This window comes from Cetorhinus maximus, chromosome 8 (genome assembly GCF_964194155.1).
Source record: "Cetorhinus maximus chromosome 8, sCetMax3.hap1.1, whole genome shotgun sequence".
NCBI lineage: Eukaryota > Metazoa > Chordata > Chondrichthyes > Lamniformes > Cetorhinidae > Cetorhinus > Cetorhinus maximus.
In genome coordinates this window covers 145,890,780-145,903,172 of record NC_135886.1, presented here as the reverse complement: position 1 = coordinate 145,903,172, position 12,393 = coordinate 145,890,780, and the positions used below count along the sequence as shown (strand labels likewise).

Genomic DNA, 12,393 nt, shown 5'->3' with positions numbered 1-12,393 from the left:
GCAGTGCTGGAGGGTCAGTACTGAGGGAGTGCTGCACTGTCGGAGGGTCAGTACTGAGGGAGTGCTGCACTGTCAGAGGGTCAGTACTGAGGGAGTGCTGCACTGTCGGAGGGTCAGTACTGAGGGAGTGCTGCACTGTCGGAGGGTCAGTACTGAGGGAGTGCTGCAGTGCTGGAGGGTCAGTACTGAGGGAGTGCTGCACTGTCGGAGGGTCAGTACTGAGGGAGTGCTGCAGTGCTGGAGGGTCAGTACTGAGGGAGTGCTGCAGTGCTGGAGGGGCTATGACACAGAGTGGGAAGGGATTTTCTTGATGTTGTGGGTTTGGAGTTAAGTGTTAAGTTGGGATCTCTCCCTGCTTCATGTTGGATTCTGGTGTATAGTCGCTAACTGGGGTTCCTGTTTTGTTAGGTCGATCGTGGCATATCAGCCAGTGGGAGTCAGTTCTCACAATTTTGACGTGGCTGCAATGTTCAAGTCGTTTGGGTTATTTCTCGGAATATTCAGTGGATCATTCGCACTGGGATCAGCGACAGGAGTAGTCACTGCACTGATATCCTTTATCTTCCATGTCTCCACATTGCAGCCCTTTCCTCTCTGTGAACACCGCCCTTTATGTCAGGTTCTGCTTCGACTCGGACCTGAGTGACCTCAGTCCAGTGTTTCCTCTGTTGTAGATACAGCAAAATATTTTTCTAGATCATCTGAGAGTAAAATCCAAACTGGTGATGAGTCGCACTCAGAACAACACCAGAAACCTGTAATAAACAGCGTTTTTTAGGGACTTCAGATACAAACACGGAATTACATTTTGACAGCTTCTTTAACTGACTGAGCACAGCCCAAAGTGCAGTACAGCCAATTAAAGTCTTTCAATGTAGTCGCTGTTATAACGTGGGAAATATAGGCTGACACTCCAGTACAGCACTAATGGAGCTCTGCGCTGTCAGAGGGTCAGTGCTGAGGGAGTGCTGCACTGTCGGAGGGTCAGTACTGAGGGAGCTCTGCACTGTCAGAGGGTCAGTGCTGAGGGAGTGCTGCACTGTCAGAGGGTCAGTACTGAGGGAGCTCTGCACTGTCAGAGGGTCAGTGCTGAGGGAGCTCTGCACTGTCAGAGGGTCAGTGCTGAGGGAGCTCTGCACTGTCAGAGGGTCAGTGCTGAGGGAGCTCTACACTGTCAGAGGGTCAGTGCTGAGGGAGCTCTGCACTGTCAGAGGGTCAGTGCTGAGGGATCTCTACACTGTCGGAGGTGCCATCTTTGGAGGAGACGTTAAACTGAGGCCCCATCTGCTCTCTCAGTTGGAGGTAAAAGATGCCATGCTCACTGTTTTGAAGAATCTGGCATAGTGGTAATATCACTGGACTAGCAATCTAGAGGCCCAGGCTAATGCTCTGGGGGCAAAGGTTCAAATCCCACCACAGCAACTGGTGGAATTTAAATTCAATTAATAAATCTGGAATATAAAGTTAGCCTCAGTAATGGTGACCATGAAACTATCATTGATTGTTGCAAAAACCCATCTGGTTCACTACTCCCCCTTTAGGGAAGTTAATCTGTCGTCCTTACCCAGTCTGGCCTACATGTGACTCCAGACCCACAGCAACTCCCTCTGAAATGGCCTAACAAGCCACTATAATGTCTGAAAAATGGAATGGAACCAGCCAAACCGCCCGGCATCGACCTAGGCACCAGAAACGACAACTGCAAACCCAGACCTGGGGGTCCTCAACATCGACTCCGGGCCCCACGAAGTCTCATGGCATCAGGTCAAACATGGGCAAGGAAACCTCCTGCTGATTACCACGTACCGCCCTCCCTCAGCTGATGAATCAGTGCTCCTCCATGTTGAACACCACTTGGAGGAAGCACTGAGGGTGACAAGAGTGCAGAATGTACTCTGGGTGGGGGACTTCAATGTCCATCACCAAGACTGGCTCGGTAGCTCCACTACTGACCGAGCTGACCAAGTCCTAAAGGACATAGCTGCTAGACTGGGTCTGCGGCAGGTGGTGAGGGAACCAACAAGAGGGAAAAACATACTTGACCTTATCCTCACCAACCTGCCTGCCACAGATGTATCTGTCCATGACAGTATCGGTAGGATTGACCACCGCACAGTCATTGTGGAGATGAAGTCCCACCTTTACATTGAGGATACCCTCCATCGTGTTGTGTGGCACTGTCACCGTGCTAAATGGGATAGATTCCGAACAGATCTAGCAACTCAAGACTGGGCATCCATGAGGCTCTGTGGGCCATCAGCAGCAGCAGAATTGTACTCGAACACAATCTGTAACCTCATGGCCCAGCACATCCCCCACTCTACCATTACCATCAAGCCAGAGGATCAACCCTGGTTCAATGAAGAGTGCAGGAGGGCATGCCAGGAGCAGCACCAGACATACCTAAAAATGAGGTGTCAACCTGGTGAAGCTATAACATAGGACGACTTACATGTCAAACAGCATAAACAGCAAGTAATAGGCAGAGCTAAGCAATCCCACAACCAACAGATCAGATCTAAGCTCTGCAGTCCTGCCACATCCAGTCGTGAATGGTGGTGCACAATTAAACAACTCACTGGAGGAGGAGGCTCCACAAATATCCTCATCCTCAATGATGGAGGAGCCCAGCACATCAGTGCAAAAGATAAAGCTGAAGCATTTGCTACAATCTTTAGCCAGAAGTGCCAAGTGGATGATCCATCTCGGCCTCCTCCGGAGGTCCCCAACATCACAGGTGCCAGTCTTCAGCCAATTCAATTCACTCCATGTGATATCAAAAAATGGCTGAAGGCACTGGATACTGCAAAGGCTATGGGCCCTGACAATATTCCGGCAATAGTACTGAAGACTTGTGCTCCAGAACTTGCCAAGCTGTTCCAGTACAGCTACAACACTGGCATCTACCCGGCTATGTGGAAAATTGCCCAGGTATGTCCTGTACACACAAAGCAGGACAAATCCAACCCAGCCAATTACCGCCCCATCATCCACTCTCGATCATCAGTAAAGTAATGGAAGGGGTCATCAGCAGTGCTATCAAGCGGAACTTGTTTAGCAATAACCTGCTCACTGACGCCCAGTTTGGGTTCCGCCAGGGCCACTCAGCCCCTGAACTCATTACAGCCTTGGTTCAAACATGGACAAAAGAGCTGAACTCCCGAGGTGAGGTGAGAGTGACTGTCCTTGACATCAAGGCTGTATTTGACCTACTGTGGTATCAAGGAGTCCTAGCAAAACTGGAGTCAATGGGAATCAGGGGGAAAACTCTCCGCTGGTTGGAGTCATTCCTAGCACAAAGGAAGATGGTTGTGGTTGTTGGAGGTCAGTCATCTCAGCTCCAGAACATCACTGCAGGAGTTCCTCAGGGTAGTGTCCTAGGCCCAACCATCTTCAGCTGCTTCATCAATGACCTTCCTTCCATCATAAGGTCAGAAGTGGGGATGTTCGCAGATGATTGCACAGTGTTCAGCACCACTCGCAACTCCTCAGATACTGAAGCAGTCCATGTCCAACTGCAGCAAGACCTGGACAATGTCCAGGTTTGGGCTGACAAGTGGCAAGTAACATTCATGCCACACAAGTGTCAGGCAATGACCATCTCCAACAAGAGAGAATCCAACCATCACCCCTTGACATTCAATGGCATTATCATCACTGAATCCCCCACTATCAGCATCCTGGGGGTTACCATTGACCAGAAACTGAACTGGACTAGCCATATAAATACTGTGGCTACAAGAGCAGGTCAGAGGCTAGGTATCCTGCGACGAGTAACTCACCTCCTGACTCCCCAAAGCCTGTCCATCATTTATATAAACGACATAGATGACTATGTGGGGGGTAGGATTAGTAAGTTTGCGGATGACACAAAATTGGCTGGGTGGTTAACAGTGAGGTTGAGTGTCTTGGGCTACAGGAAGATATAGACTGGATGGTGAAATGGGCAGATAAGTGGCAGATGGAATTTAACCCTGAAAAGTGAGAGTGATACACTTTGGAAGGAGTAATTTGACAAGGAAGTATTCAATGAACAGCATGACACTAGGAAGTTCTGAGGAACAAAGGGACCTTGGCGTGTGTGTCCATAGATCTCTGAAGGTGGAGGGGCATGTTAGTGGGGTGGTGAAAAAAGGCATATGGGACACTTTCCTTTATCAATCGAGGCATAGATTACAAATGTAGGGAGGTCATGTTGGAGTTGTATAGAACCTTGGTGAGGTCACAGCTGGAGTACTGTGTGCCGTTCTGGTCGCCACATTATAGGATGGATGTGATTGCACTGGAGGGGATGCAGAGGAGATTCACCAGGATGTTGCCTGGGATGAAAGATTTAAGTTATGAAGAGAGGTTGGATAGACTTGGGTTGTTTTCGTTGGAGCAGAGAAGACTGAGGGGCGACCTGATTGAGGTGTACAAGATTATGAGGGGCATGGACAGGGTGGATAGGGAGCAGCTGTTCCCCTTAGTTGAAGGGTCAGTCACAAGGGGGCATAAGTTCAAGGTGAGGGGCAGGAGGTTTAGGGGGGATGTGAGGAAAAACTTTTTTACCCAGAGGGTGGTGAGGGTCTGGAATGCGCTGCCTGGGAGGGTGGTGGAGGCAGGTTGCCTCACATCCTTTAAAAAGTACCTGGATGAGCACTTAGCACGTCATAACATTCAAGGCTATGGGCCAAGTGCTGGTAAATGGGATTAGGTAGATAGGTCAGGTGTTTCTCACGTGTCAGTGCAGACTCGATGGGCCGAAGGGCCTCTTCTGCACTGTGTGATTCTGTGTGTGATCAACCAGGCACAAGTCAGGAGTGTGATGGAATACTCCCCACTTGCCTGGATGTGTGCAGCTCCCACAACACTCAAGAAGCTGGACACCGTCCAGGTCAAAGCAGCCCGCTTGACTGGTACCACATCCACAAACATTCACTCCCTCCACCACCGATGCACAGTAACAGCAGTGTGTACCATCTACAGGATGCACTGCAGGAATTCACCAAGGCTCCTTCGACAGCACCTTCCAAGCCCACGACCACTACCACCTGGAAGAACAAGGGAAGCAGATAGATGGGAACACCACCATCTGGAAGTTCCCCTCCAAGTCACTCACCATCCTGACTTGGAAATATATTGCCGTTCCTTCACTGTCGCTAAGTCAAAATCCTGGAACTCCCTCCCTAACAGCACTGTGGGTGTACCTACACCACATGGACTGCAGCGGTTCAAGAAGGCAGCTCACCACCACCTTCTCAAGGGGCAATTAGGGGTGGACAATAAATGCTGGGCCAGCCAGCGACAGCCCACATCCTGCGAACAAATAAAAATATAAGCGTCAAAGTTCTCCTTACTGTCCTGGAACATATTTATCCCTCAATTAACATCATTGAGCTGATTATTTGATCATTATCACATTACTGTTTGTGAGAGCTTGCTTTGCATAAATTGGCTGCCATATTTTCTGCGTTACTACAGTGACTACATTTTGCAACAATTTCATTGGCTGTAAATATCTTTGGGATGTTCTAAGGTTATGAAAGGCTGTATAGTAATGTAAGTTCTTTTATCCTCTCACTGTTCGGGCCTTACTCTTCAACCTCACAGCGTTAAAACCTCGGATTTGATCAGAATTATCTCCATTTCTCCGGTTGCAATTGTTTTGGCTTTTTGCTTTGTAAATCCATCTGAAACCTGTTCATCTTTTCCCAGGGAAGACTCAACGCAGAATTCACTGGTCAGTGGGGCTGTGAGTAAAGGTGTAGAAATTAAAATGTCCCAAGCGCTCAATGAAAGCTCAGCGACTGTAAATGTACATTGTGTAGAACACAGAATCCTGGCATGGGATCTCGGAATGTGTCTCACCCCCTGTGTCTGGGATCTCGGAATGTGTCCCACTCCCTGTGTCTGGGATCTGAGTGTTTCTCACTCCCTGTGTCTGGGATCTCGGAATGTGTCTCACTCCCTGTGTCTGGGATCTGAGTGTTTCTCACTCCCTGTGTCTGGGATCTCGGAATGTGTCTCACTCCCTGTGTCTGGGATCTCGGAATGTGTCTCACTCCCTGTGTCTGGGATCTCGGAATGTGTCTCACTCCCTGTGTCTGGGATCTCGGAATGTGTCTCACTCCCTGTGTCTGGGATCTGAATGTGTCTCACTCCCTGTGTCTGGGATCTCGGAATGTGTCTCACTCCCTGTGTCTGGGATCGGAATGTGTCTCGCTCCCTGTGTCTGGGATCTGAGTGTTTCTCACTCCCTGTGTCTGGGATCTCGGAATGTGTCTCACTCCCTGTGTCTGGGATCTGAGTGTTTCTCACTCCCTGTGTCTGGGATCTCGGAATGTGTCTCACTCCCTGTGTCTGGGATCTCGGAATGTGTCTCACTCCCTGTGTCTGGGATCTCGGAATGTGTCTCGCTCCCTGTGTCTGGGATCGGAATGTGTCTCGCTCCCTGGGCCTGGGACCTGAGTCTGTCTCGCTCCCAGTGTCTGGGATCTGAGTGTTTCTCACTCAATGTGTCTGGGACCGGGGTGCGTCTCGCTCCCAGTGTCTGGGACCGGGGTGCGTCTCGCTCCCAGTGTCTGGGACCGGGCTGCGTCTCGCTCCCAGTGTCCGGGATCCCGGTGCGTCTCGCTCCCAGTGTCCGGGATCCCGGTGCGTCTCGCTCCCAGTGTCCGGGATCCCGGTGCGTCTCGCTCCCAGTGTCCGGGACCCCGGTGCGTCTCGCTCCCAGTGTCCGGGACCCCGGTGCGTCTCGCTCCCAGTGTCCGGGACCCCGGTGCGTCTCGCTCCCAGTGTCCGGGACCCCGGTGCGTCTCGCTCCCAGTGTCCGGGACCCCGGTGCGTCTCGCTCCCAGTGTCCGGGACCCCGGTGCGTCTCGCTCCCAGTGTCCGGGACCCCGGTGCGTCTCGCTCCCAGTGTCCGGGACCCCGGTGCGTCTCGCTCCCAGTGTCCGGGACCCCGGTGCGTCTCGCTCCCAGTGTCCGGGACCCCGGTGCGTCTCGCTCCCAGTGTCCGGGACCCCGGTGCGTCTCGCTCCCAGTGTCCGGGACCCCGGTGCGTCTCGCTCCCAGTGTCCGGGACCCCGGTGCGTCTCGCTCCCAGTGTCCGGGACCCCGGTGCGTCTCGCTCCCAGTGTCCGGGACCCCGGTGCGTCTCGCTCCCAGTGTCTAGACATTGTCCAGATGCACTTCCTCTCCCTGTCTGTTTGACTTAACCTGTGCACGTTACAAAATTCACAAAGCTAAGAGATTTCCAGTTACTGGAGACAGCTCTTTTCTTCCTGATGTCGTGGAGCACTTTTCTATTGGCTGAAGCATGTGGATTTACTGGTGAGTGGAAAGGACACAGTCTTAATACTTTATCATAAAGGATTCACCCTTCAAACTGGATTGTAGAGGAGTCTAACCCTCAGATTACCCTGTGTGATTTCACCGTGAGTGGGGTCTGAGTCTAAGTGGCTCTCGGTGATTAGACTCAGAGAATCGTCACAGAAGGTAGCCACTTGGCCCGTCAGCTCCATGCTGGCTATCCTAAGAATCAATTCACATTCTGCCACTCCCCTGCCCTCTCCCCATACCCCTGCACATTCCCTCCTTTTCATATATATAGAAAATGTTTGTGGCACAGAATGAGGCCACTTGGCCCATCGTGTCTGTGCTGGCCGGAAAATGAGCCACTCAGCCTAATCCCACTTTCCAGCATTGGGATGTGGTGTATTTGGATTTTCACAAAGCTTTTGCTAATGTCCCACATAAGAGGTTAGTGTGTAAAATTAAAGCACATGGAATTGGGGGTAATATATTGGCATGGATTGAGAATTGGTTAGCAGACAGGCAACAGAGAGTAGGGATAAATGGGTCTTTTTCGGAGTGGCAGGCGGTGACTAGTGGGGTACCGCAGGGATCAGTGCTTGGGCCCCAGCTATTCACAATATACATCAATGATTTGGATGAGGGAACCAAATGTAATATTTCCAAGTTTGCTAACGACACGAATTTTGGTGGGAATGTGAGTGATGAGGAGGGTGTTAAGAGGCTTCAAGGCGATTTAGACAGGTTGAGTGAGTGGGTAAATCCATGGCAGGTGCAGTGTAATGTGGATAAGTGTGAAGTTATCCACTTTGGTAGAAAAAACAGAATAGCAGAGTATTATTTAAATGGTGATAGATTGGGAAATGTTGATGTACAAATGGACCTGGGTGTCCTTGTACACCAAGGGGAGGTGATGGTGTCGTGGTATTGTTGCTGGACTAGTAACCCAGAGACCCAGGGTAATGCTCTGGGGACCCGGGTTCAAATCCCAACACGGCAAATGGTGGAATTTGAATTCAATGTAAATCTGGAATTAAAAGTCTAATGATGATCATGAACCATTGTTGATTGTTCAAAATCTGTTGTCCTTACCTGGTGACTCCAATGTGGTTGACTCTTAAATACCCTCTGAAATGGCCAAACAAGCCACTCTTTTGTAACAAACAACTACAAAGTCACAAAATAGGAATGAAACCGGACGGACCATCGGCCATCGACTTAGGCACCGGAAACGACATCTCAAACTGCATCCGCTGGTTGGAGTCATACGGAGCACAAAGGGAGATAGTTGTTGGAGGTCAGTCATCTCAGCTCCAGGACATCACAGGAGTTCCTCAGGGTAGTGTCCTTGGCCCAACCGTCTTCAGCTGCTTCATCAATGACCTTCCTTCCATCATAAGGTCAGAATTGGGGATGTTCACTGATAATTGCACAACGTTCACCATTCGTGACTCCTCAGATACTGATGCAGTCAATGTTCAAATGCAGCAAGACCTGGACAATATCCAGGTTTGGGCTGACAAGTGGCAAGTAACATTTGCGCCACACAAGTGTCAGGCAATGACCATCTCCAACAAGAGAGAATCCGAACATCGCCCCTTGACATTCAATGGCATTACCATCACTGAATCCTCCACTATCAACATCCTGGGGGTTACCATTGACCAGAAACTGAACTGGACTAGCCATATAAATACTGTGGCTACAAGAGCAGGTCAGAGGCTAGGAATCTTGCGATGATTAATCACCTTCTGACTCCCCAAAGCCATCTACAAGGCACAAGTCAGGAGTGTGTTGGAATACTCCCCACTTGCCTGGATGAGTGCAGCTCCCACAACACTCAAGAAGCTCAACACCATCCAGGACAAAGCAGCCCGCTTGATTGGCACCCCATCCACAAACATTCACTCCCTCCGCCACCGACGCACAGTAGCAGCAGTGTGTACCATCTACAAGATGCACTGCAGCAATTCACCAAGGCTCCTTCGGCAGCACCTTCCAAACCCACGATCGCTACCATCTAGAAGGGCAAGGGCAGCAGATAGATGGGAACACCACCAACTGGAAGTTCCCCTCCAAGTCACACACCATCCTGACTTGGAAATATATCACCGTTCCTTCACTGTCGCTGAGTCAAAATCCTGGAACTCCCTCCCTAACAGCACTGTGGGTGTACCTACACCACATGGACTGCAGCGGTTCAAGGCAGCTCACCACCACCTTCTCAAGGGCAATTAGGGATGGGCAATAAATGATGGCCCAGCCAGTGAAGCCCACATCCCATGAATGAATAAAAAAAATCGCTGAAAGGAAGCATGCAGGTGCAGCAAGCAGTTAAGAAGGCAAATGATATGTTGGCCTTCATTGTGAGAGGACTTGAGTACAGGAGCAAGGATGTCTTACTACAGCTGTACAGGGCCTTGGTGAGACCACACCTGGAGTATTGTGTGCAGTTTTGGTCTCCTTACCTCAGAAAGGATTACTTGCCATAGAAGGAGTGCAGCGAAGGTTAACCAGACTGATTCCTGGGATGGCAGGATTGTCGTATGAGGAGAGATTGGGCCGACTAGGTCTGTATTCACTGGAGTTTAGAAGAATGAGAGGGGATCTCATTGAAACATATAAAATTCTGACAGGGCTGGACAGACTGGATGCAGGGATGATGTTTCCTCTGGCTGGGGGTCTAGAACAAGGGGTCACAGTCTCAGAATACGGGGTAGACCATTTAGAACTGAGGTGAGGAGAAATATCTTCGCTCAGAGGGTGGTGAACCTGTGGAATTCTCTACCACAGAGGCTGTGGAGGCCAAGTATTTGGCCAAGAATATATTTAAGAAGGAAATAGATTTCTGAACTCTAAAGGCGTCAGGTGTTATGAGGAGAGAGCGGGAGTACGGTGTTGAGATAGAGGATCAGCCATGATGATATTGAATGGCGGAGCAGGCTCGAAGGGCTGAATCACCACCTCTTCCTATTTTCTATGTTTCTATGGTCACCAAATTACAGGAAGGATATAATTGCTCCGGAGAGAGTGCAGAGGAGATTCACCAGAATGTTGCCAGGGCTTGAAAATTGCAGCTATGAGCAGAGATTGGATAGACTAGGGTTGTTTTCCTTAGAACAGAGGAGGCTGAGGGGTGACCTAATTGAGGTTTACAAAATTATGAGGGGCCTAGATAGAGTAAACAGGAAAGACTTGTTTCCCCGGCTGAGGGGTCAATTACCAGGGGGCATAGATTTAAGGTGATTGGTAGAAGGATTATGGGGGACATGAGGAAAAACCTTTTCACCCAGAGGGCGGTGGGTGTCTGGAATTCACTGCCTAAGTTGGTAGTTGAGGCTGAAACCCTCAACTCAATTAAAAGGTACCTGGATCTGCATCTGAAGTGCTGTAACCTGCAAGGCTATGGACCAGGGGCTGGAAAGTGGGATTAAAATGAACGGCTAGTTTTTTTCTCTTTTTGGCCGGTGCAGACACGATGGACCGAATGACCTCTTTCTGTGCCGTAACTTCTCTGTGGTTCTAACCAGTCTGCCATGCAGGACCTTATTAAAAGCCTTGCTGAACTCCATGTAGGTGACATCAACTGTACTACCCTTATCAATCCTGGTTACTTCCTCCAAAAAATTCAATTAAATTAGTCAGACATGACTTTCCCTTCACAAATCCATGCTGATCAATCTGTGCCTTTTTAAGTGACAGTTTATCCTGTGTCTCAGAATTGATTCCAATAATTTGTCCACCACCGAAGTCAGACTGACTGGCCTGTAATTGTTCAGTCTTTTTAAACAAAGATACAACATTAGCAGGTCCTCCAATCCTCCAGCACCTCACCTGTATCCAGTGAGGATTGGAAAATGATGGTCAGAGAATACGCTATTTCCTCCCTGGCTTCTGGCTAGGCTAGAATTTATTGCCCATCGCAAATTTGTTCAGGGGGCATTTAAGAGTCAAGCACGTTGCTGTGGGTCTGGAGTCACATGTAGGCCTAAGGACTAATGCCTCAAGGGCATTAATGAACCAGATGGGTTTTTACAACAATCGTCAATGGTTTCATGGTCATTAGACTTAATTCCAGATTTTTATTGAATTTTTACTCTGAATCATGTGAATTTCCCCTTTGAATTGCTCCCACTGCTCTGACACCGATTTACCTTCAAGAAGCTGTTCCCAGTCCACTTTTACTCAATCACTCCTCAGCTTAGTAAAATTGGCCTGACTCCAGTTTAGAACGTTAGCTCCTGTTTTGTCTTTGCCCCTTTCCATAATTATGTCAAAACGAACTGAATTATGATCACTGCCACCAAAATGCACTCCCACTGACAGTCTTATCAGCCCAGCTTCATTTCCTATCACTAAGTCCAGAACCACACCTACTCTTGTTGGACTTGCTACATACTGGCCAAAAATGTTCTCCTGAATGCACCTGAAGAATTCTGTTCCCTCCATTCCTTTCACACTAAAACTATCCCAGTTAATATTGGGGTAGTTAAAAACCCCAAATATTACTGCCCTACTGTCTATGCTCTCAGAGATTTGTCTACATAGTTGCTCTATCTCCTTCTGGCTCTTTGGGGTCTGTGGTACAATCCCAGTAGTGTGACTGCCCCTGCTTTGTTCCTAAACTCAATCCACATGCCATCAATTGATGACCCTCTAATATATCATCCCTCCTCACAGCTGTAATTGCTTCTCTCACCCAAATTGCCACACCCACTCCCTTTTTATCCTCCTCTCAATCTCGTCTGAAACCCCTGTATCTGGGAATGTTGAGCTGCCATTCCTGTCCCTCTTTAAGCCATGTTTCTGTAATAGTGAAATCATACTGCCACATTCCTATCTGTACCCTCAGCTCATCAGCTTTATTTACTATACTCCTCACACTGAAGTATTTAGCCTCAAGCACTGCCAAACTCGTTTTTCATTTTCTAACTGTTGCTATCTTTGCCTACCAGCCTTATTCATTAATTTTCTACCTTCTATTTCTGATATTGTCCCATTGGAATTCACCCTCAGGTTCCCATCCCTCTGCCAAACTAGTTTAAATCCTGCCCAACAGCACTAGCAAACTTTCCCACAGGGGTATTTCCCCTGGTC

At 49.1% G+C, this 12,393-nt stretch overlaps 1 protein-coding gene across 2 annotated transcripts in view; it reads left to right on the top strand.

Annotated features, from left to right (window-relative positions):
- slc9a6a (solute carrier family 9 member A6a) overlaps positions 1 to 12,393 on the top strand; it is a 64,725-nt gene that overhangs the window by 22,017 nt on the left and 30,315 nt on the right. Inside the window, exons 7-8 of one of the 2 annotated variants that reach the window (XM_078547733.1) lie at positions 409 to 542; positions 7,201 to 7,314. In XM_078547733.1, coding sequence (XP_078403859.1) covers positions 409 to 542; positions 7,201 to 7,314 — 248 coding nt within the window. Of the gene's footprint in view, positions 1 to 408; positions 556 to 7,200; positions 7,315 to 12,393 lie in introns of both variants that reach the window. The other variant, XM_078547732.1, reaches the window with a different exon arrangement.